This window comes from Micromys minutus (genome assembly GCF_963924665.1).
Source record: "Micromys minutus genome assembly, chromosome: 1".
NCBI lineage: Eukaryota > Metazoa > Chordata > Mammalia > Rodentia > Muridae > Micromys > Micromys minutus.
Genome location: NC_137969.1, coordinates 76,778,285 through 76,802,866, shown reverse-complemented (window position 1 = coordinate 76,802,866; position 24,582 = coordinate 76,778,285). Strand labels below are relative to the sequence as shown.

Below are 24,582 nucleotides of genomic sequence, written 5' to 3'. Positions count from 1 at the left end.
ATACAAAAATCATGGGCATATACCCAAAAGATGCTCCAACATATAGCAAGGACACATGCTTCACTATATTCATAGCAGCCTTATTTATAATATCCAGAAGCTGGAACAAACCTAGATGTCCTTTAACAGAGGAATGGATACAGAAATATGGTACACTTACACAATGGAGTACCACTCAGCTATTAAAAACAATGACTTAGGCAAATGGATATAACTAGAAACTATAATCCTGAGTAAGGTAATCCAGACACAAAAGAACACACATGGTATGCACTCACTGAGTAATGGATATTAGCCCCAAAGCTGGAAATACCCAAAATACAATAAACAGACCAAATGAATTTCAAGAAGGAAGACCAAAATTTGGATTCATCAGTCTTTCTTAGAAGGGAAACAAAATACTCACAGGAGGAAATTCACGGACAAAGAGAGGAGCAGAGACTGAAGGAAAGGCCATTCAGAGACTGCCTCACCTGGGGATCCATCCCATATGTAGCTCCCAAACCCAGTCACTGTTGCTGATGCCTAGAAGTGCTTACTGACAGGAGCCTGATATGGATGCCTCAGAGGCTCTGCCAGAGCCACACTGATACAGATTAAGATGCTTGCAGCTAACCATTAGACTGAGATTGGGGACCCCAATGGAGGAGTTAGAGAAAGGACTGAAGGAACTGAAGGGGTTTGCAGCTCCATGGTAAGAACAACAATATCAACCAACCAGACCCCTCAGAACTCCCAGGGACTAACCACCAACCAAAGAGTACACATTTGGGGGGGGGGACCCATGGCTCCAGTTGCACAAGAAGCAGAGGGTGGCATTGTCTGGCATCAGTAGGAAGAGAAGTCATTGTTCCTTTGAAGGCTCATTTTCCCAATGTAGGGGAAAGCCAGGGTGTGGGTGGGGGGGAGGGGGAGCATCCTTATAGAAGCAGGTAGAAAGGGAATATTTGAAATGTAAATACATAAACTATCCAATTAAAAAAAGATAAAATATAAAACTGTCTCTCTTATCATCAATAAATACTTACTTTTCCTCAAAACATACTATTTTTGTTAATTTACAAAGTATTTGTTATATAAATTAAAAACCATTTTAAAAGTCTGTTTCAATTTATAATAAATACTGTTAGATAGAATCTATATAAAAATCTATATAATCTTTTCCAAAAAAAATTTGGAAACTACAGTGAGTACCACCTTTTTGTTTTTTTAATCTGCAAACTTCAGAGAAACCCATGTTCTCAGTTTGTAGTTGATATCACCAGGCCTTTATTTATGTATAATTTGAGAAATAAGTTCACCTCTGGCTTGCTCCCACATCAATTAGAATAGCATGTTGCAATTCAGATAGTAAATAAAAATGCACCTTAAGGAACCCTTCTTGCTTAGTGACTGGACTTTCTAAGTATATATCCTGATGGTTTAGAATATGGTATGTGTGCATATGTGAGCACAAGTGTGTGTAAGAGACAGAGAAAGAGGGACAGAGTTGTAGTTTACTTGAAAAATTCCAAGTTATCATCTAAGCAACTTAGAGTGATTGCTGTTACAATTCACAGCAGCTAAGGATTCCTATACTGGGTCTGCATAAGAAAGGGTCCCTCAGCTGAGAGGATAGCGGGGAGGCTCAGAGACCTTACCCTCACTGGCAGAGTCAGAGTGCCAGGTGGGAGTGTAATCATTGCTTCCAGTTCTGTCTCTACCCCCCAGGCTTGGATAGGCTGTTCCAAGCTAATGGCCACACAGATGGTCCTGGTTAAATGGGTCACAACTCAAAACCAAGTTGTGATTCTCAGAAAGGGACTGTAGGGATGGCAGTGGTGATAGGGCTGGGAGGGAGAATGAGAGGGTAGGTGGGAGAGAGTAACCAGGTGACATTAAAGAATGCATACATTGTCAAGTAACAAAATTAATCAATATGAAATGTTTATATCATAACATTCATATATAAAGCAAAACTCTCAAAATTATTGTCATACCCTTAAGAGTCAACAGAACCTCTTCTTATAAAAAAACACTCATCTGCAAAGGGATCTGTGCCCAGATTCCTCATGTTGACATTCAGGACTATGCTGGCTCGTTTTTGTCAGCTGGACAGGAATGGTGACTCAAGAGTCCCCGGGAAGAGGGACTGTCAGCTGAGGAGCTGCCTCCATACTCTCAGCCCACAGACAAGTCTGTGCGGCAATTTCTTGATTGTCGGTTGATGTAGGAGGGCCCAGCTCATTGGGGGGAGGCAGTCCTGGGTAGTGTTAGAAAGCAAGCTGACCCAGGAAATAGTGGCAGGGGCCTTTATTTAATCCCAGCACCAAGGAAGGGAAGCAGAGGCAGGAAGATCTCTGTGAGCTGAGGCCAATCTGCTCTACATAGCAAGTTCTAAACCAGCAAAAACTACATCTCGAGACCCTGTCTCAAAAAAAAAAAAAAAAAAAACCAAGAGAAGAGGAGGACGGAGAGAAGAAGGAAAGAAGGGAAGAAGGAAAAGAAAGAATGGTTGGATGGATGGATGGATGGATGGCAGGAAGGAGGAAGGAAGCTAGATAGCTTGCTAAAGAAGCCATGGAAAGCAAACAGTGATCAGGCCTCCTCCATGGTCTCTGGTTTACTTCCCACTTCAGGCCTTGAGTTTTGTGCCCTGACTTCCCTTCATGATGGAGTAGAACTTGTAAGCTGGAGTAAACCCTTTTTGCCCCAAGCTTCTTTTGGTTGTGGTGTGTGTCTTAGTTATTGATAAATTGATGTGAAGAGATACCACGGCTAAAGCAACTCATGAAAGAAAATGTTTAATTAGAAGGTTACTTACAGTTTCAAAGTGTTCATCTATTGCATTGTCGAGGGAGGTGGTGACGGGCAGACATGATACTGTAGTAGTAGCTGAAAACTTAACTCTGATCCTCAAGCCAGGGGCAGAGAGCCTGGACCTGGTGTGGGCTTTTGAAGCTTCCAAGTCAATGCCAAGTGACACACCTCCTCCTACAAAGCCACACATCTCTTAATTCTTCCTAATCAGTCGGCCAACGAGGAACCAAGCATTCACATACGCTTGCTTCTGAGAGCCATTTGTATCCAAACCACCACAGTGTGTATCACAGTGAGAAGTCAAACTAGCTCCACAGACCTTCAGCTCTTCTTTCTTGGTGTTATTCGCCTTTTCTCTTTAGCCCATCCTTTTTCTTCAGGATTTAAGAATGAGATGTACTTTAATTTCCCCTTGAAGTCTCTGCCTACCTTTTCTATCATTTTATGTTTCCTCTTAAATCCAGCATCCTGTCAGTTCATTTGGTAATGTTATTTTAAAATTATTTGATTTTCATTTTATCTACATCAGTAGATTTATGGGGCCTTAAAGGCAAATACAACTTAAAGGTGTTTTGCATTGTTCTCAGAACCATCCTTGATAGTCTTGAAGCCTTTCCAGGGAATCAAATGATGCAGAGATGCTGCCTTGTCCTTATTTGGAGCAGAATCAAAGGTCATTGGTGTTGAAAACGTGTATTGCTTTGAAACCAAAATTAGTTCAAATATCTTATGTTTTGACCCAATTTGTTCTTCGTTTTTAGGAATGTTGGGAAAGATTTTAATAGCTATTCGAGATGCTTGCTTTGAAATCTCAGCAATACAGATGGTAAGTGTTTTGCAATGAGCCATATTGTATGGGAGAATTGTTTTTTAATAACCCTTAAATGTGTGTAAGTGAATGTTAACTGTGCACTTGAGATTTGGATTTATTAAAATTAAAGAGCGGCAAATTCAATAACCTGACTGGATGTGGTGGCATAGGCCTTTAATCACAACACTCTGGAAGGAGAGGTAGGTATGCATTTGAGGCCAGCCTGATGTACATGGTGAGTTCCAGGCCAAAACCACCACCACCACCACCCAACTAGAATAGCAGCAAAAATATAAAAAAAATAAAAAAATAAAAAAAACCCTGAACCCAATAGCTTTATAATGAAACAAAAAGATTTTAATTCTTTAATCTGTGTAGTGGTTTACTGATATACTAATATTCTGATGATAAACCAAATTTAAGCTTCAAAGTTTCTTCATTTCCTGGAACTTTGGCTGAAAAGTAGGGAGAAAAGACTATTTTAGTCTTACCAATGACTAAGTCAAAGTGAGGCGCATCGGTGAGTGTTCTGTGTTCTAAGTTTCTTAGCAAATAGTGAAGGAAGGATGTAAGTCCCTTGCCACTCTCAGCCTAGGCCTGATTTCTAAACTGTCCCTCGGGTTTTAGTGTATATGATCTCCCCATGGCCTCCCCACACTGACTTAGACATTCTCAGACATTCTCAGAGAGTCCTCAACTGAAGTTATTACACATATTTCTGGAACTGTACTCACTGGTGCGTGTGTGAGGGCAATTGTAGTGTACTAGTGAATGTACTTGAAGATTGTTAGAAGTAGCGATGATATCATCAAAGGTCAACAGTGTCCTGGCCTCAGTGTTCCTTGGCCAGGGTAGGGTGGCCTAGATGTTACTTGCCACTGAGGGTTTTATTGAGTTGTATTTTATGTCATATTTCAATGTACTAGTGGTAAAGGCTGAATGAATGTAGTATAAAGCATTTAAGTCGAACCAGACTCCCTCCCTGAAGTAGTAATACCTGTCCTTCTCATGTGAATTGTTGATCATAGACTGTCGCTTCTCAGTGACTCCAGTCTTGGCAATGCTAGAGAAGCAGAGAAGGAATGGGGGTAAAACTCTCAATAAATAAGTAATAAGATTATTATGAATCACCTGGTATTTAATAAAATATTCTTCTAAAAATAAATTGTCCAGGACTCACATTTTGAACTTAAAAGAATGAGACAGGTAGGGCAGCCACTAACTGTAATTCCAGCTCTTGGAAGGCTGAGGTAGAACAGCCAAAGTCCAAGGGCAGCCTGCTTTATAGTGTCTTTGGGAACAGTGTGAGGAAAGGCACCACACAGCAGAAAGTAGAAGAGTGAGTCCAGGAATGATAAATGCTGAGTGCTAAGGGAGCTCACTTGATTGGCTTATGGTTTTGTCTTGTTTTTACCATAGTTCAATATGGATCGGGCCAATGTTGAAGAATTCTATGAAGTCTATAAAGGCGTAGTGTCCGAGTATAATGTAAGTATGGACATAATGTCAGATAATGGTACAAATGAGATGAGTGTGTTTCAGATCTTGGGAATCTTATACTTTATAGTTATTCGAAGTATTTTAAAGGATGATTTATAAGCCATATATCTCTTAAAGGATTAGTAGCACAAACAACTCAGTAGCAAAATGACAACCTAATTTTTGAAGAAGACACTGAGCCAGGTAGTGCTGCATGACTGTCCCTAATGCTTGAGAGGAGGCAGGAGGATCAGGAGCTCGGGACTTGGACCGCATGGTAAAAAAGAAAGGACAAAAATACAATCTAAAAATATATCTCTGAAAGGAACAAGTGTGATTGTTCAACGGATGAATGAAAGATGCTCAAGGTGGGCTGAAGAGAGGGCTCAGTGGTTACGAGAGCTTGTGCTGTGTCAGAGAGCCCACGTTCAGCTCCTGGAACCCTGGGGTATTTACTCTTTTAAAGCTTTTACTAGCCTATGCATAGCTGAGAATGATGAATATTAAAAGATTGTTATGAGGATTAATTGAAACAAATCATGTAAAGTGGTTTCTTCATTGAGAGTTCTGGGTAAATGATAGCTGCTGTTGCTGTTATTTTTATTACTGTTTAGTTTAATAAGTCTTTGATGGATGAGTTTTGTTGATAATTTATACTTATACTCAAACTTACTTCAAATTTATGATCTTAAAAAATGATAATTTTGACCCGATTCTGTTTCTATGAGACCAGCACATACTGACTGAACATCTGTTATAGACTTTACACATGACTTGCATTGACAGCTAGGTTCTAATGAGGACAGGCATTTGTCCTTCCATTCCATGTACGACTGTCTGTCAGCTTAGGCCAAGAAAAGACGTTTAGAAAATAATCAACCAAGCTTTTAGAGAATTTTCTCCTTAAATAAAAATTGGGAAGACTACAATGTTTTGAGCTGAGTTCTAAAGAAAAACACGTGTTCCATGGCATTTGCTCCCTGTCCGTCCTTCCTTCCTCTTTGCTCCTTTGGAGTTGTCTGTATATCTGCTGTCCTAAACGTTGCCTGCTGCCAACAGAAACATAGAATGAGGGGCACAGACAAAGTAGAATGGGAGGAAAGAAAAAATGAAGGAAGGCAGATAATTTATTTCTCTCCTTTTCAGAAAATGTGTTTGATATCTTTTCTGACTCAGAACTTGCACTTTATGTATAGGCAGGAAATAGAATATCAAATTCAACAGAATTATGCATAAAATAGTAAAGTCACTTTGGGGTAAATTTAGGCATTCTAACTTACTAAAGCCCTTTCTTCTTTTTTCTGTTTTGAATATATTTATTTATTTTTAATTTTTGGCATTTCACACATGCATGCAGTGTATTTTGATTATATTCTCCCATCTATTACCCTCAACTCTTTCTGGATGCCCCACCCCTATGCCCTACACACACTCCCAGAAGCTATGTAAGGTCTCTAACCCCTCATCTAGACGTGAAGGCTTATGAGGCAATTGAATAATTATCTTTAAGACAGCTAAAAAAGAAATGCCTTCCATTTGCCTCCATTTACTCTTGTTTTGGGGTAGGTTTATATTTTTGTTTGTCCTCCCCCTTGAGAACATTTCTTTGTTTATTTTTGAGAATTTCATACATATGTACAATGTGTTTTGACGACATGTTACAGGCAGAGATTTGGGTACTGGTTTCTCACAGCTCTTTTTTTCTCTTTCTGTGTCTGTGTGTGTGTGTTTGTTTGAGTACTGTGTGACTTGGGTCCCCGGCTGAGACTGGCAGGTCTTGTTGATGCTGCTACCTGACTTTGCTCATGTCTTTAACTTGCTTTTCCTTAACTTTTAATGTTTCTTTTGCTTCTTTCTGGTTGTGGTGTTCTGTTTGATACTTTTCTCCTTTTTATTTCCCTTCATAGTCCTTTGTTGGATTTAGAAGTTTATGGAAAGGAACTTGGTGTACTTTTTAATCAGTTATTTCCTAAAACAGTTTGTTAACTTTTCTTTCAAGACACCATGTGAGATGGTGGGACACTGAACCACAAGGCCTCTGTGTTTCTTCGCTGTGGGTTTCCTTGCTTGGGCTTGTGCCTGTTTCAGGTCATTTACCTGCAGGGCATGCCCTGCTCACCCTTCCAAAGCACTGGTTTGTTTAGTGTCTTTGGTTTTATTTCTAGATATGAGTCTTCTGCTATTAATTCTTTCCCTCAGAATGTCCATCTCTCCTAGAATTTGAGCATGCAGGCTCATCCTTGATAGCTGTATTAGCATCTGTGTTCATTGTGTAGCTCCTGTCTGCTGGGTCCATGTTACTGACGTTGCTTCTGCTGGCGACTCATATTCTCCTCCTCCTCATGCCTGACAACGACTATCCAGTGTGTGACTAACATGCATGAAGTGTGACGGCATGGATTGTTTCCTGTAAAGAGTGTTGGGCTTTGGTCTGGCTTCCAGTTAAGTAACTTTGGTTCAGCTTGACTCTGGGGAGGCTTGCTTTCAAACTTTGGCAGGTGCCACCTCATTGTGTAGGGACAGCTGTGGAGTAGGGCCCTCCACCCTTTCTGGAGCCCTCGTGCTCTATGAGGGCTTTACCTGAGGTTGGAGCCCATGTGTTGTGAGGATTTTCCAAGCTCTGAATGACAGAAGCATGGTCTCCCCTTGGCCATCTTGAAGCTGTGGTGTCTCCTGCTCATCTACTGCACTAGCGAGTACATTGTTATGCACCTATATACCACGTGCACGCGCGCGCACACACACACACACACACACACACACATACACACATACAAATTTACCTGCATTAGTGAATGCATTGCCATGCACTTATGTACAAAGAAGAAAAACAACTCGTGTCCATCACCTGCATTCCGTCCCCCCTCTGCTCTGATGATTACCCTCTGCATAGTCTTCTGTGCCCACGTGCACATTTGCTTACATGTATGTGGGTATTATTAGCTAGGTTCTGCAAATGGCGGAGACCAGGTATCATGTGACCTCAGTTACTGTTTCGCATTCTTATTTCATCTGTTATCTTGCATATTTCACGATTATGTTTTTCTTTGCTGGATAACATTCTATCACCAAATTTTTATTAACTACTCATTTGTTGATGGACAACTAACTTATTTCCATTTCCTTGCTCTAGTTGATACAGAAGCAGTAAACATGGGTGTAGACAAAGCTCCTTAGTGGGGTGTGGCATTCTGCTCTATTCGGCCCTGATGATCCTATCTGCTGGGCTTCCCTAACCGAGCTTGCCTCTGCAGGGCTGTGGGAGTGTCAGACTCTGCTGTACTTTTCTATCCGCCTTGTGCCTGCCTTTCCTGTCTGTGGCTGTTTTATGCAACAAGATGGAGGAATTATCTGGCCCACTACATGGTCCCCCTTCCCAGTAGCTCGTCTAGTTTTCTTAGTTTCTAGATGCTGTTCTTTGCTGCTAACCACACAATAGATTTTTGAGGTTCTGAAGGAGAAACCCAGCTGTTTATACTTAGGAATATGAATTTGATGAAACTGTACTGATGAAAAGGGGGCATCTGAGATGTGCTAGGGCAGCTTAAGTAACCATAGGAGACAGAGCATTGCCTCAAATGCTAATGGTCCTGGGAATAGGGCATCAAGGGATGAGAGGAAAATATTCCGAAGCAAGGTGGCATAATTAAAGAGCTTGTGTGCAAGACACAGATGGGAAAGAAGTGGAGGGCGGCCAAGCATTTGAGGACTGGAAGTCATGGGAGCATAGCACAATTAGAAGAAGTGGGGTGACATATTCAGTCACTTTATTTCCTTTCTCTTACATTGAACCCCACAGGATATGGTGACAGAGCTGTACTCCGGCCCTTGTATAGCAATCGAGATCCAGCAGAGCAATCCCACGAAGACATTTCGAGAGTTCTGTGGACCTGCTGATCCAGTAAGTTATTACACTTTGGTCTAGCTTGTGTTATGAAGTAACTATTTTAACAAGTTTAATTTTTTAGTTATGGGCAGGTAATGCCAGACGCCGAGCTCACGAGGAAGAGTTGGGACTGAATACATGGGTATCCTTGGGCATGAAGTACTCAAAGGAAAACATGCCGATTCTCTGTCTTTACAGTTATTCAGTGAACATTTCTTGGGTGGACAGTATGTGCAAGCTGCCAGGTTCTGTGGCAGGGTCATAATGAAGATGGCTGGGCTCAGTTCCTGTTCTTGCTGGAGCTCAGCTTCATGGCTTAGTTTGGTGACTAGCAGATTCTGGGATCTTGCCTCCAGAAGGTATAATTGGGATTGCTCCACTGTGGGGTTTGGTGTTGTGATTTTCATTTTTGTTGTTTACAAACCACTACTAGATCTTAATAAGTACATGTATTATACTGTTATCACAAAATGTGATAACAATATTTGAATATCAATCCTATATATTTGTACATGTAATTAAACACATGGCCTTGGGAAAAGTTCATGATGAGATTGAGAATCCTAGAGAACAGGAGATCTGTCGAGTGCCAATAATGCTTCCTGGAATTAGAAAACGTCTTAGCCCATGGAAGTTTTACACATTGTCCCTTTCCTAGCAGTAGGTTTTCCTTCTCTCTGGCCCAGTCCTCTAAGAAATCCTTAGTAGTACATCAGCAAATCCTTCTTGTCCAGTCTCTTAACTTCTGTTCTAACTCTTGTATTTATACATACTAATTATATTAATTAATTGTGTGGATGGATTTCTTCATTTGCCAAGGTGTTTGTGGAGCTCTCACATATGTGCAGTGCTTTTCTAGAGGCCAGAGATACAGCAGTCAACAGACAAAGCAATCACCTTGCTCACGTAGAAGTTACAGTCTGCCCAAGGGAACTATAAAATACACTGTGTGTCCCGTGGTGGCAAATGCTGTGGAGAAAGAATGCAGGGGCAAGAAATAGTCACCAGGAGAGGAAGAGTGGGAAAGGTGGCAGGTTATGGAGTTGACAGAGGTGAGAGAAAGTCACTGGGCTTCCAGATAGAAGGCACTGCAAGGGCTAAAGCCGGAGTACACTTTGGTGTGTGAGGAAACTCTGGGGGGCCACTTTGGTAAGAGTGGAACTGGAAGAAAAAACTTTTGCCTTTACTCCGGTAAGAGGGGAGCCACTGGAGACGTTACCAGGGCACCAGCTTGGCCTCACACGTTTCTCATGGGCTATTCCTGGCTTCTGTGGGGTCAAGAGCAGGAGGGAAGGTGCATAATGCATGCTTGCTTTATAGTAGGGCTCAGAAACCAAGCACCTAGCAAATGCTTCTTGTTTTATAACCAGTAAAATGGAAAAAAATTACATGATACTTAAATTAGCTAATGTGGTCATGCTTCTTAGAACAGTGCCTAGCATTTTCCTTACTGTTTTTTTTTTTTTTTTTTTTTTTTTTTTTTTGAGTTCTTACGGAATGTGTCAGGAGGTTATGAGGTACCACGCAGGAAAGTGACTCTCTTTCTAGGTCTTGATTTTATGGGAATGGTTAGTTTAGGCCATGCTAAATGCTGTCTTAGGAGTAAGTCCCACATTTCTTCAGAGGAGCTTGTGTTAGTGGTGCTAAAGTTAAGTTAGGTGAGATGAGGAGACCTATGACACTAGTAACATGTGCGTCTTAGTTATTGTTCTATTGCTGTGGAAAGACACCATGACCATGGCAAGTCGCATAAAATATTTAATTGGGGAGTTGCTCATAGATTCAGAGGTTTAGTCCATTGTCATTATGATTCGGAGCATGGTGGCAGGTGGGTGTGGTGCTGGAGAAATAACGGAGTTACAACCTGATCCAAAGCCCACCCCACTGACACACTTCCTCCAGTAAGGCCATACCTCCTAATCCTTCTCAAATAGTACCATTCTCTTGTGACTAAACAATCAAATATGTGAGTCTGTAGGGGCTGTTCCTAGTCACACCACCACAATATGTCTATATGGCTTCTATTTTGATCTTAGATCTATCTCACAGGGGATCAGAAAAGTCACGGGAAATTGTTTTTAGTCTATGATCTTCATTCTTTTTATTTTGTGTCCTTTAAGAAGGAAGAGAAACTTCCAGTGACATTATTATCATCTATAAAGAGGACAGACTGGTTCAAGGAACCCCCTCACATTCAGGAGCTTCAACAGTCATACATTCAAATTTGAATAGAGCCATCTCAGATATTTATTAATTCAACAGCCAAGACATTGCTAGATATTTTTTGTAATCTATTATAAGAAGGAAACTAGGTGCTCATAGGCAATGGGAAAATAGATGGGAGTCAGATAAGTGCTTTCGGGGAGGCATAGAGTCTCTGTTTTGTTTTTTAAAAGGAGCGATTATATTTCTTTGGAATAAGTACCAAGGTTTCTAAGCAGGCAGATCCTACTGAATGAAGTCTCCCTAAGATGAAACGAGAATCTACACTTTTCAACTCAGGGATTAACATCACCTAAGCAAAAAGGTAGTAACATTAGAAGATTTACTTTGAAACATTTTGTGGACCGTGTAATAGATAATAAAGTTACTGAGATTATAATGAATGATATACTTTTAATTCTTTTTAATTTATAAATCAGAGTATAAGGTGCCTGATTTAGTCCCCACAAAGATTCAGTAACAGGGATGTTATCCACTGACAGTACTGTCACCTCGTTTTACCTACAAGAGCACAGAGCATACAGAAATCTGCATAGACTCGCTGTGGTCAGGCATCTCCGCCAGACTGTGCATCAGGTTAGGAACGAGCATGTCATCACTTTGAAGGTCCTAATTCTCAAGAGAGCTACATCCTGAGCCTTCCAGTCTCCGTGTTCCACGCTATTCTGGCAGATAGCTGGAACAGAGACGCTGCAATCCCCACCGGAGAAGGGAAGCGCCTTGTAACACACAGTATGAGCAGCCTGTGAGATGTGCCCGCTTGCTCGGTTTGCAGCCTCTCACTAAGCCACAGTACAAACTAGGACGGCCACACAACTTTTCCCCCAGGAGGCTGACACTGCAAATATTCACATCAACCAGCATGTGGCACATGTTTGTAATCTCCATGGTTGGGGAGGCGGAAGAAGGATCATGAGCTCAGGGCCAAGCCTCCACTACACAGTGAATTCAGGTTAGCCTGAGCTACATGAAACCTTGTTTCGAAAAACCAGGGTTTAGTTAGTTACTGAACTATCCTGGTGATTTTCTAAATTTGCTCCTTTCTAACACCTCATTCTTAACTATTGTTTTACTTACCCAACTGTATGCCAAGTACTGTGTATATGCCAAGCATTCCTAGTCCGCAGACACAGTGGTGCCTGAGAGAGTGACAGAAATTCACCACCGGGCAGCATCTTTATTTCACTGGTAAGACACACATCCAGCAAGGACAGTAAGTACCGTAGAATGGGAGTGATGGGGTGGAAAAGACACCTGTCTAAAGATGGACAGTTGGCATGCCCTTTAAGAGTCTCCTACCAGTTCAAGAGCAACAACTGTGCTTCTAAACCACAGTGTTCTCCTGTAGGCGGAGGGAGGTCAGGAGTAGCATGAACAGACCGTGCTTAGGAAGGCAATCTCAGGGCAGGCGCAGTTCGCTCTTAGCAATAGCTGTGCACCATCCACTCATCATCCACAGTCCACTCCATCATTTGTGCTTAGTAGCATTTGTGTTTGCCTGCGCCATTTCCGGAGAGACCCAGCTCAGCCCCTGCCTCCGTGAACATTGCAACACTCTCATACTCTGGGTGACTTCGGTTTAGCTTTCTCTGTGATGAGAACCAGCATCTGAACGTTGTGCACGGGTCACTTTCTGGACACTCACCTTCATTTCCTGCTGCCACCCTGCAAACATGGAGAAGGAAAAGAGCTTTTATTTTTTCTTTCACTGGCATTTTCAGGACATCTATAATTAAACAAATACCACATATATATATATATATATATATATATATATATATATATATATGTATGTATATATATATATATATATGAAAGAATGGTGGTTTAAGCACCTCTTTGTATTTCTTCAATAAAAATTAATAATGCTGTTTTCTTTAGGATATTTCGAGACTGAGAATGTAGCTCAGTGACAGAGCTGTCACCTAGTTTGAGTGAGGCCCCAGGCTCACATATTTTTCTCGCCACTGGTAAAAATAGTATTGTATCTTTTGCCCTAAAAGACTTTAGAATAACCATATTCCAGTCAGATGAGTCCTTCTGACAGTCAGAAGGTGGAACTCAAGCTTGCCTGGAGCAGTGCACGCTGGGACAGAGGCACCAGCTGGGGCCACTAGCATTTTGGAATCCCAGGAGGCTGGCTCACATGTGCCGGCTTTATCTCCCTAACACACACATGCTGTTTGTCAGTTTCAGATGTCAGCTCCCAGGGGCACTGCTTAGGACAATAGACTGTGCATTGAGATGGAAGGAAGATAAACTTAAACCTTTCTGAGACCCTGGGAAATGACTAATTTTAGACATAAAAGACCCTGTCACTTTACAAGTCTACGGGGAAAGTAAAGAACCAGCCACACCAGCGCCAGGTCTGAGCCCCCACTCAGTTCTGTTACTGTAAATAATACTCAGCATGATGTCTCAGCATGTGTCAGTGACACATTTTACTATCTCAGTGAGCTGGCCCTAACCTTTGAAAGACCACAGAGAAGGATGCTAAGAACCCTCCAGTACAACCAGTAGGCATATGTGACCCTCTTAATTTTGAATGTTGATCTTGTTAATACCAGCTAATAAACAAAGATCATTATTTTTATATAGTTAATTAAAAGCATAATTTTTTATTAGTAATTAAAGTAATTAATTCAAATATAATGAAAATATTCACTCACATATGATTTAGGAACTAGTTATTTATATTATAAAAGAAGTTTGTACTGTTTATGAAAGTACTTTAAAAAGATATCTTACATTTTGACATAAAAAGCAACGATAAAAGTGAATGAAAGGCTGAGGTGCTCTATGCCTTTTCCCTGATTTATCCTGTTGATCAGTGGAAATGGACTTATGTTTTAGATAAATACCAGATCACATGAGATCAAGTTTAAATAATTCCTATTTCAGATTTTTCTAGACTCAGACTTAAAAGCAAAAGCCTTTGCACCTGAGTTATCTCTTGGGCTTCCAACTTTTGCCTTGTTCAGGGCAGTCTAGTTCCAAGGATGAATAGTTTTCCCAATAAACCCTAGAACCCATGAATAAAGTCTCACTTCCAAGTCGAGAATTATGCGTACGCCACCCCTTAGCTGCAAGTTTGGTTTCAGTGATTTCAGTTTTTCATAGTCAGCCATGGCCTGAAACATTCTGGAAATATTTAGTCTGTCTAAAAATAATTTTTGTTATAGTAGGCTATTATAATTTACTAAATTATTCTTGTTAATAATCTCTTACTATGCTTGCTTGGCAAAGTCAATTTTATGAAAAGTCTGTATGAGAAACACATGCCCAGGTTTTGTACATCTGTTGGAGTCTTGAACATATGTCTTGGAGATGGGGGATCAATAGATGCTCATGTACGTCCTATAAAACCTTTGGTACTTTTGATAGAACTCAAGTAGACGGTAAGAGTCCAGCGAACAAAGCATGTGTCTAGGAGCTTTACCAGTAGCCAAGGAAAAGGTGATCCTTGTTCAGAAGGAAGTGCCTTGCCTGCTTTTCTGCCCATGTAGTGTATATTATAGAGGATCCTAGGAGAAGGTACTTACTGAAGACCTTCCCTGCCAGTCTTAAAGTGTGCATGGGGCTAAGCTCACTTGCTGCTTGCTTTGAGAAGAGTGTGTGGATTGCTCTGCTCCCAGAAAGTGCAAGCGCCACGTGCTACTTGGAGTGAGTCAGGTGGGCCTACATGATTTGTGTGCTGCTGTCTCGCTGGTTTCAGCTCTCCCCTCAATCAAATCCCTCACAAGTGAAGTCAGACAGCAAAACCTAGGGAGACATCTCTGTTCCTACAGAGATGGACGGAAGCACATTTACCTGTTATTTCTTAGTTTTCTTCTTTTTAGAAATAAACACTGTAATTTTTGGCTCAAGAAATGATTACCATTCTTGATTTTCTTCTTTTCAGAAATTAACATTGTAATTTGGCCTTAAACTAGTATATTTATAAAAATAAGATTAGAATTACCCAGTAACTAATATTGTGTAATACCTACTTAGTTAAGTTTTACACTGATAGTATTAAATATGCTTCTGCAGTACTGAGGAAGTGACTGTATTAGGAAAGTGCTTTGACCTGAGCCCAGTCCCTAGAAGCCATGTAAGAAAAGCCAGGCGCAGTGGCATGGTCTTGTAATCCCAGGGTAGGAAGTGGAGACAGGCCTGATTGGGCAGCATAGCCTCCCTCGTCAGCTCCTGGGCTAGCCAGAGACCCTTACAAAAAATAAGTAGTCTTAATGGCTCTTGAAGATTAACTAACACCCAAGCTTGTTCTCTGGCCTCCACATGTATGCACACACATGTATCCATACACAGGGTTGCACGGCTGCGTGCGCACACACACACACTCATACACATTCACATATTTGCAACATAAAAATATATAGCATGGTTATTAAATGCTAAAAAGCCAGACGTGGTGGTGCAGGCCTTTAACAAAGCACTCGGGAAACAGGAAGGCAGATCTCTGAGTTCAAAGCCATCCTTGTCTGTAGAGTTCCAGGATAGCCAGGGCTACACAGAGAAACCCTGTCTGAAAAATAAAACAAAACAAAAGGCTGTGTGGGCGTTCAGCAGAGGGCTTAGCTCAGCATCTCAGTATTGCTAATTTCCTTATCCGTCCGTGTAGCCATGGAGACTGGATTTCTCTCTGAACATTTGAATATGTTCTCATTACTGCCTTCAAATCTGTTTCTGGGAGCGAAGTTGCTGAATTGACATGAAGTACCCTCATTTAAGATGTCTCTTATTTTACTCTTTCTAAAACTGTGATAGTGTAAAGGAGAGGGGCGTAAACTATTTGTCCTCACGCAGTGCACAGCCCTGTCCTCTTCTTGTCACAAGTAACCTATTAGGCTCTGCAGGGCCTGCATTAAGCAGCTCACACATGAATTTCTATTAAGAATGAATGTCTGTTCACCAAACAGAAATCTATCTTCTAAGTTCTTTCCCTACATAGGGAGTTTTATTTGCTAAACATTGGGTTCTGTGCTCTGCACTCTGAGTTAAACCAACTCATCCTCCCAAAAAAGTATAAGAAAAGGAAAACTGGCTAACCAGCAGCCTCTTCGCACAAGTACTGGGAGTGATTCATTTCGAGAATTTATTGAATTGTTGCATTTCAAATCTCTTCCTTAATAGCCTTTGAAAGCAGAATCCAATATAGAAGCAGTTATATTTTTAAGTGGTTATATAACCCCATGTATCATTGCACTGATTTAAAAATAGGAATTTCTATAGCATAGTTTATCAATCATCAGGAAACAAATGAGGACAAATGCTGAGAGGATGTTGGGCGGAGGAGAGCATCCTTCGCTGTTGCTGGGAGTGTAAACTCAGACAGCCCCGTAGAAAGCAGCATGGCAGCCACTGGAAGCACTGAACATTAATCTCCTGTGATCCCCCTCCCCACATCACCCCTCGAAGGCACTCAAAGAACTCTATGGCATACAGAAGTACTTGCGCATTCCTGTTTGCCACGGCTCTTTTTATAGTAGCAAGGAAGCAATCAGCCCCGATGCCATCAGCGAATGAATAAATTGTGAAAACCTGCATACATGATATGGAATTTCCAGGGGAAAGAGATAGAGCTGGAAAATATTCCACAAGCAAGACTATGTAGGCACAGAAAGATGGGCACTGTGCGTCCTCTCAACCATTGAACATATGTATTGAGCGGGGAGTGAGTGCAGGAGAAACCAGGAGACCAGAGAGGACTCCCGAGCTGGGTTAGAGAGAGTTGAAGGGAGAGCTGTGGGGATGGCCACAGAACACAGACTGGGGGGTGGGCCATCTGACGGCGAAGGACGTGGAGGCAGGAGTCACGAGGGGATTGCATCTGAACTGCTGTGCATTCTTTTGTCACTGTTTCCTTAGTACTGTATCTAATTAGCATTTCATTTTATTGAATATCATAAATAAAAATAGTGACAGGGACTGTCATCAAAAAGGCCTATTAAAGGGAAAAGAATTAAAATTACTACACAAAATATTTCCATACTGATAAGCATTTGCATTCTTTGTGACTTGTAGTTTCTGGGGGCTTTTTTATATGTTCATGGGAAAATGTGCCAGAGTCACCTTTTTTCCCCTAAGCAGTCACTTCTTAATAAGATACCATAGTGTAAAAAAATAACAGTAACGTGAATAAGTAAATAATGCAAGTGGCTTAAACAGGCATCTTGTTATTTTAAGAGGTTTAACAACATAATGTAAATAAATCTTTCAAAGCTTGAATGCATAAAATTCATTGTGAGAGGACCCAGCAACAGAGAAATCTTAAAGGAAAAGCACCATTATAACCAAATTACCTGCTGACATACAACATTTATACTGGAAATTGATTTTGAATCTTTAGCTTACAACAAAAAAAAAAATAATTAAGGTGCTCAATGGGTACAAATGGGATTCAGTGATACAGGGGCTGCCAGAAGCCCCACCTTATCAATACAGTGGGCATAAAACAAATGGATTGCTCACAAAAAGCCCAGTGTTTTCTGAACTCAAGAGAGAATGTCTTCCTGAATCTTGAAAATGTGTCACGTGAGCAGCACTCGTCCTTGGTGATAGCCAGTGTCCCTGCAAGAAGCTGATGCTCTCAGCCTAGTGAGTTCCAGCTACGAAAGACGGCAACAGTAATGATCCCACTGGTGGCTGTTGCTCTGTGTCCTCATATGCGTCTGGAGGAAATGATGGATGATGAAAGCACAGAGAGAGTTCTCTCCTTAGCCAAGACAGGTGTGTTTGGCCATGCATTGAAGGGATGGATGTCTTTGGTGAGTGGGCAGGGAAGAAGCACACCCAAAGACAGCCCCTGGATACATTTTGGGTCGCTTGCTATGTAGATGTGACTGGAGTATCAGTTTCTAAGCTGGACCAAATATATCATGTCAGCATTATTTTAGCCTGAAATTTAAGAACATTTGTGACCTCCCCCTTGTCTTTTGTCTTAAAGCACATTCATTCAAACAAAGCTGAGTAAAATAACCAAAGCATATCTGCCCTAGAAAGCCTGTTTCTCTGAGGTCTCCTCTGAGATGCCCTTCTCACAAAAGACACCTCTAGGAATGTGAATGTATTGATTTGCTGCAGGTTGGAAAAATAGACAGTGCGGGCCTACACTCTCAGAGATGGTGTGTTCTTCTTACCCTGTGGTTCCTCTGAGGCCTACCCACCTAAGAACTGGGCAGTGGTGTCTAGAGCTGGGGCCTGTGGGGGCTGCTTGGTTATTTGTGTACATCTCAAGTCTCAATCAAGACTTTCCAGGCAAAGCTTCATCCACAAGAAGCAGGTAGAGAAGTAGCTGCAGCTTTTCCTGTACATAGTTGCAATTCTAGAATGTTCCTGAGTTTCCCCAGTGTAAGATCCGATCAGTGCACTGTATTTCCTAGAGTTCACTTTTAACCCATCTGCAGTTCAGTCATGGAGGTTTTACTGCATGAGTGACTTTAGAAATATGTGTATTTCATAAGCCATGTGTATACTTTTTGTATACTTAAATATAGAGGTCAGTGCAACACAGACATGTATGCCAAGTCCCTCCTTGTCTAACATGTACCAAATGCTACCAGATGTATTAAGATGAGTAAAACACCCACTGCACTTCCAATGGATTTACCAACTCTGGGAAGAGATTCATAAAATGTACACACTGGCAGTCAGTCAAGCAACTATCATGTACTAGACAAAGTGTGGAGTTTAGGATACAGAGCAGTAAATAAATTAGGTAATGATCTGTGAGCTTTAGCATGTTGACATAGCCTATGCTATCTAGTCTGGGTGTTTGGACAACAGTGAATCAAAGAGAAGCTGAGTTGGTGAGTAGCTGAGAAGGAAGTCGAGGGGTGGGGTGGGGGGGTGATGGGGTTGATCTGGGATAGGACATGTGACAACCAGCAGGGTGAGCGCCTGGATTGACTTGTCCCACATTTGATTAGTTACTGTTGGGTGGCAATTTTGAAGTTGCTTTTCCTGTCGTTTTTTTAAGATATTCATTAGATTGAAATTCAAAGTTGGCATTTATTTTTAGAATGCCTGCTTTGTTCCAATTGTATAAGAGAAAAAATAAATATTTAATAGTCCCTGAGCAATGCTTTGGTGGAAAAAGGAGACCAAATAATCTAGAAGAGAATAAGGAGATAGGATGGGTTGTTTTGATTTTTTTTAACTGTAAATTTGATATAAGATTATAGTCACAAATTACAATTTTATTAGGAAGAGGATAACATTGCCTTTCAGATGTAACCCCTGAGGAAAGGTTCTTTTTTGTGGTGGTGGAGAAAACTGTTAATGAAGACACTAAGACAGTTTTCTGATGGTTACTCATATCCAAGTTATCCAAGTAACATGCTGTGGTTTATTAAATGTTCTTATTTAAGGAATAATTAACACATTTAACCACAATTGCCTGTCTCTGTTTTCCTTTCTAGCCCCCTCTCTCTTTAGTGTGTGTGTGTGATGTGTATGGTGTATGTGTGTGCATGTATGTGCATGTGTGTGATGTGTGTGGTATGTGTATGGTGTGTGTGTATGTATGTGGTGTGTATGTTGTATGTGTGTGCATGTATATGCATGTGTATGATGTGTGTGGTATGTGTATGGTGTGTGTGTGTGTGTGTGTGTGTGTGTGTGTGTGTGTGATACCATTTCCCATGTGACACCCACATGGGGCTGTAAATAGATTTGGGAATGGTGTGGCAACAGCAGGAGACCTGGCTTGGTCTTCTTTGAGATCCTTGATAGACGGTATAGGAACAGGGTAGAAAAACATCCATACATAAAAGAAAATAGTAATACATTGTTTTAAAATTAAGATTATCCTGCCTCAGCCACCTAAGTAGGTAGAATTATGAAATACATCCACAGTCCCAGCACAATGGTTCCACTTTAGAAAATATGTAACCAAGGAAACAGGCACATTGTTGCAGCTGTGAGGAAGAGATTATCCCTGTGTGAGACTCTTGCCTCATGGTCATGTGCCTCCAGGTCACACATAAGAATGTGAATTAGCTAGAAATGGTGGCACAGGTTCGTAATCCCAGCTGCTGAGAGGCTGAGGGGAGGGGACTGCACGTTTGAGAACAGTCTGGGCCCTTTAGTGAGACAATGTCCCAACATGAACAAAACAGTGAGATCGAGCTCAGTGATACAGTGGTTACTTAGCAAGTTCGAGTGCTTGGATTTGATACCCAGCAAGCAATAAGAAGTGGAGGAAGAGGAGAAAGGAAAAGTCAGAGGGAGAAGGACGGGAAAAGAAAGAATATTAGTCACTGCAACATAGCAGAGTGTAGTTTTTAAATGTGGTAGTGGAGAGGCCAGACAAATACACTGACAGATTACTTGCTGTAACCCAGTCTGATGTTTACCGTGCTCAGGTGTGTGCCTGCACCAGAAGGCACCTTCGTTCTTAGGAATTCAAATCTGTCTAATATCACAACTGGAAAATCATTTAGATACATTTAAAACCTAATGCTAGTTGGATTGACACTATCTCACATGAGTGCCACATGGAATTTTATGTCAGTGATGTTATCCAAAGTCAAAGTTGAGTCCCGGAGCAGGTTTCCTTCAAAGATATGGAGTTAGTATTTCAGGTTCTCAACCTCCTCTTTGTGTTCAGTTTTGTGCTAGTCACCACACTGTATGGTGATTTTTTTTTCTGCCATAGACTTAGAGGGCATTCGTTTGGATGAGTTTTTTTTACTCCTGCTGCAGGATTACCTAAGCAGAGATGAGAACCAAGCTCTTGGGAACTGGGCACCATATTGTCCATGGGCATGAGTATGCCAGAAACTTGATGGTTCGAAAGGCTGTTGTTTTAAGTGTAAATAAATATTACTCTTTAAGGAGTCCACTTTTCTCAGCATAACCTGTCATGTATAAATGCCGAAGTTCCTTCTAAAGAATTGTTTATGGTATTAAATGAAATTGTTGGTGCTTAGTGCGGCCTTGTGTCTGGAACTTATTTCTGCTCATTAAGAAAGGCTTAATGATTTTCAGCATAGGGTGTACATAGAAGAAAGAATAGGAATCTGTTAGAAATAATTAGGGAAAAGCTTCTGGATCATGGAAGGGGCTTGTGATGAGAAAGGATTACTCTCTGCATTTCACCTTACATTGTGTTTTGATCATCTGTGGAATATGCATTTAGGGCATTTCCATCTTGCAGGACCTTTTTTACATGATCCAGAATGAAGGCCTAAAGTCTTGCAGTGGAGGCTGCTCCCTGCTTGGTCTAATAAGTAAGAGCATTGCTGCAAGAATGCAGAGACTAGCATGAGAAACACACCAACTGCTCACATAGTCCCGCCACGCCACTGCCAGGTGTCACCGACTCCGCATAATTGTATTCCTACCCTTGTGTATGACTGGCAGTGTGTGTATTTACACTCATAGCACTACAATCAGGTGGGTAGCACATTGTGCCACATTGTAACCTTCACAATGCTATGAGATGATAGAAACTTGCAGCTCCATTCAGTACATAGCCTAAATTCAGTACATAGGCTCAGATTGATTCAGTGTGTCCTTAAGATGACAAATGGCTGTAATTAATCTCCTTGAAGATGAGCTAATGCTAGGTTGATTTAAAGTTTTTAAAACTTTAAAATCAATACCACAAAACTGGTTTGTTTTAAACAAAATGAAGATGTGAACTATCCTTAAAAATATTTTTTCACAGTAATCTTATTTTATGTTGGTCCAGTAGTCAATTGATAAAAAGAAATATAGTTATTGTTTGCCTCCTAATATAATGTATTATACACTGGACCACTGAAAAGACCTTTTATGTATCTTAGTCATAATATACATAAAATTGTGGTGAAGAGATAGTGTAACCAAGACAACTCTTACAAAGCATTAAACTGGGGGCTTGCTTACAGTTTCCTAGGGTTAATCTATTGTCACCATGGCATGGTGGCAGTGAACAAGGTAGCAGGCAGTTGTGGCACTGGCAAAATAGGAGAGAGCTTCATCCTGATCTGCAAGCAAGGAGGGGGGTAGGAGGACTAGGCCTGGAGTGGGCTTTTGAAACCTCAAAGCCTACCCCAAGTGACACACTTCTTCTAATTCTTTTAATCCTCTCAAACAGATCTACTTCCTGGTGAGAAAGCATTCAAATATATGAGTCCATAAGGTCATTCTTATTCAAAACAGTACACTAGGGCAGACAAGATGGATCACCAGGTAAAGGAGCTTGCTTCCAAGACTCATAAGCTGAGTTCAATACGTCAGACACACGTGGTGGGAGAGGACTGCCTCACACAGATTATCCTCTGACATACACACACACACACACACACACACACACAGAGAGAGAGAGAGAGAGAGAGAGAGAGAGAGAGAGAGAGAGAAATACGGCACTAGAAAAAAAATTAGGGTGGGGGGTTCGAGACCAAGTTTCTCTGTATAGCCTTGGCTATCCTGGTACTTGCTTTGTGGACCAAGAAGGCTTCAAACTCAGAGATCTACCTGCCTCTCTACCTCCTAAATGTTGGGCTTTAAAGGCATGGCTACCACCATCCAACCTACTAACACTTTTTTAATGTTTAAAAAAATTCATACTAGTAAATATACATTTTTCAGTAATCAAAGTTTTCATATATTTATGGTGTTTCCAAGAAAAAGTTGTCAGCCTCAATATATAACTTGAATTTTATAAAATAAAATAATTAATATGTTTTCTGTACCTAATGTTTTTTCTTATTATTACAAATGACTAACTTTAACCTATATATGTATGTGTATTTCATAGGAAATTGCCCGGCATTTACGACCTGAGACCCTCAGAGCAATTTTTGGTAAAACAAAGGTTCAGAATGCTGTGCATTGTACAGATCTGCCGGAGGATGGGCTCCTGGAGGTAAGCAAGCAGCGTGAGAAGCCTGCCTATGTTTCAGGTTTGCCAGAATCTCTATAGTTCTTGCACAGCACGAACCGTCTGATGGTCTGGGGTTATGGGTGGCTTTTGCCATCCAATACCTTCATTCTAGTATACCCAATAAGTCACATATACTCAAGTGTGCACCTATGGTCCCAGGTACTCAGGAGAGTTAGACAAAAGAATTTCTTTCTTAAAAAATTAATTTTACTAATTGTTCGAGAATTTCATACAGTGTGTTTTCATCACATCAGACCCCATCCCAACTCTTCCCAAACCCATCCTCACCTCCCAACCCACCCAGCTACCTTTTTTAAGAAAAAAAAAAAATAGAGCCCAGTTTGTGGTGCCCTAAATCTCCTAGGTGTTGGGCCATATGTTGTTCTGTTAGGAGTCACACTGTTAAAGAAAACCAACTCTTCTTTTCCCAAAAGCTACCAGTTGCCAGTGTCTCCTTACCTAGGAGCAGGACTCATGACTACCTCCCTTCAAATAAAGACTTTTTGACTTGAGTCTGCATAAGTGTTATCACAATCACTGTGAGTTTTTATGTGCAGCTGCTGTGTTCTCTCTAGAAAACAGTGTTCTAGTTTAGTCAGCCACTGCCTCTGGCTCTTACGATCTTTCTACCTCTCCTCTCTTACAAGTAGCCCTTATCCTTGAGAGGAAGGAACATAACATAGAGATTTTCTTTAGAGCCCAAGAGCAGGCACACCCATCAGAGACCCACTCATTCACACACTCAGGAGCCCATAACAACATTCAACTGGAAGCCATAATATATACAGAGAGGACCTTGTGCAGACCCATCCTGCCTCAGTCTCAGTGAGTTCATATGAGTTCCACTCATGCTGATTTAGATGCTTGTTTTCTTGGTGTCCTTCACCGTGTCTGGCCCCCACAGTCTTCTTCCTGTCTTCGGTATGAGATTCCTGAGCTCTGACGGCTGAAGGGAGGTGAGCCATGAGGATAGCAGAGTATCATGGAGCCATTTCATCTCACTGCGTTTTTCAGACTAGTAGTGTTTGGTTTTACCCTAGGTCCCTAGGCTGTCTAGTATCTGGTTCTTGGTCACCCAAGCAGTGTTGGACTGGGCCTTAAGTCAAACCAGATATTTGTTGGTCACCTATACAAGCTTTGTGCCACCATTGCCCTGGCATATTTTACAAGCAGAACAGCATTGTACATCAAAGGTTTTCTGACTGGGTTGGCTTTTATGAGTTTTTTTTGTTTGTTTGTTTGTTTTTGTTTTCAGTACCCTGACTAAGTTACATGCACTTGAGTTATTGGCCAGAGGGGTCCTATGGAAATCCCTAAACAACCCAGGCTGTTGCCAAGACAATAAATTACTACCCACGACCTGACAGTGAGGCTCCATTGATAAAGATAACGCCCCCACAACTCACTGAGCGTAGAGACGTTGAACTGGTGCCTACATAGAACCTTCACCCAAAGGAAGACTTTTTAATTGGAAAACATTATTTTTGAGACAAGGTCTCTGACTAGGTAGGC

The 24,582-nt window shown here is 41.2% G+C and overlaps 1 protein-coding gene across 1 annotated transcript in view; it reads left to right on the top strand.

Annotated features, from left to right (window-relative positions):
- NME7 (NME/NM23 family member 7) overlaps positions 1-24,582 on the top strand; it is a 130,268-nt gene that overhangs the window by 74,011 nt on the left and 31,675 nt on the right. The window contains exons 10-13 of the mRNA XM_080936159.1: positions 3,561-3,625; positions 5,030-5,098; positions 8,889-8,990; positions 22,945-23,052. Coding sequence (XP_080792285.1) covers positions 3,561-3,625; positions 5,030-5,098; positions 8,889-8,990; positions 22,945-23,052 — 344 coding nt within the window. The remainder of the gene's footprint in view (positions 1-3,560; positions 3,626-5,029; positions 5,099-8,888; positions 8,991-22,944; positions 23,053-24,582) is intronic.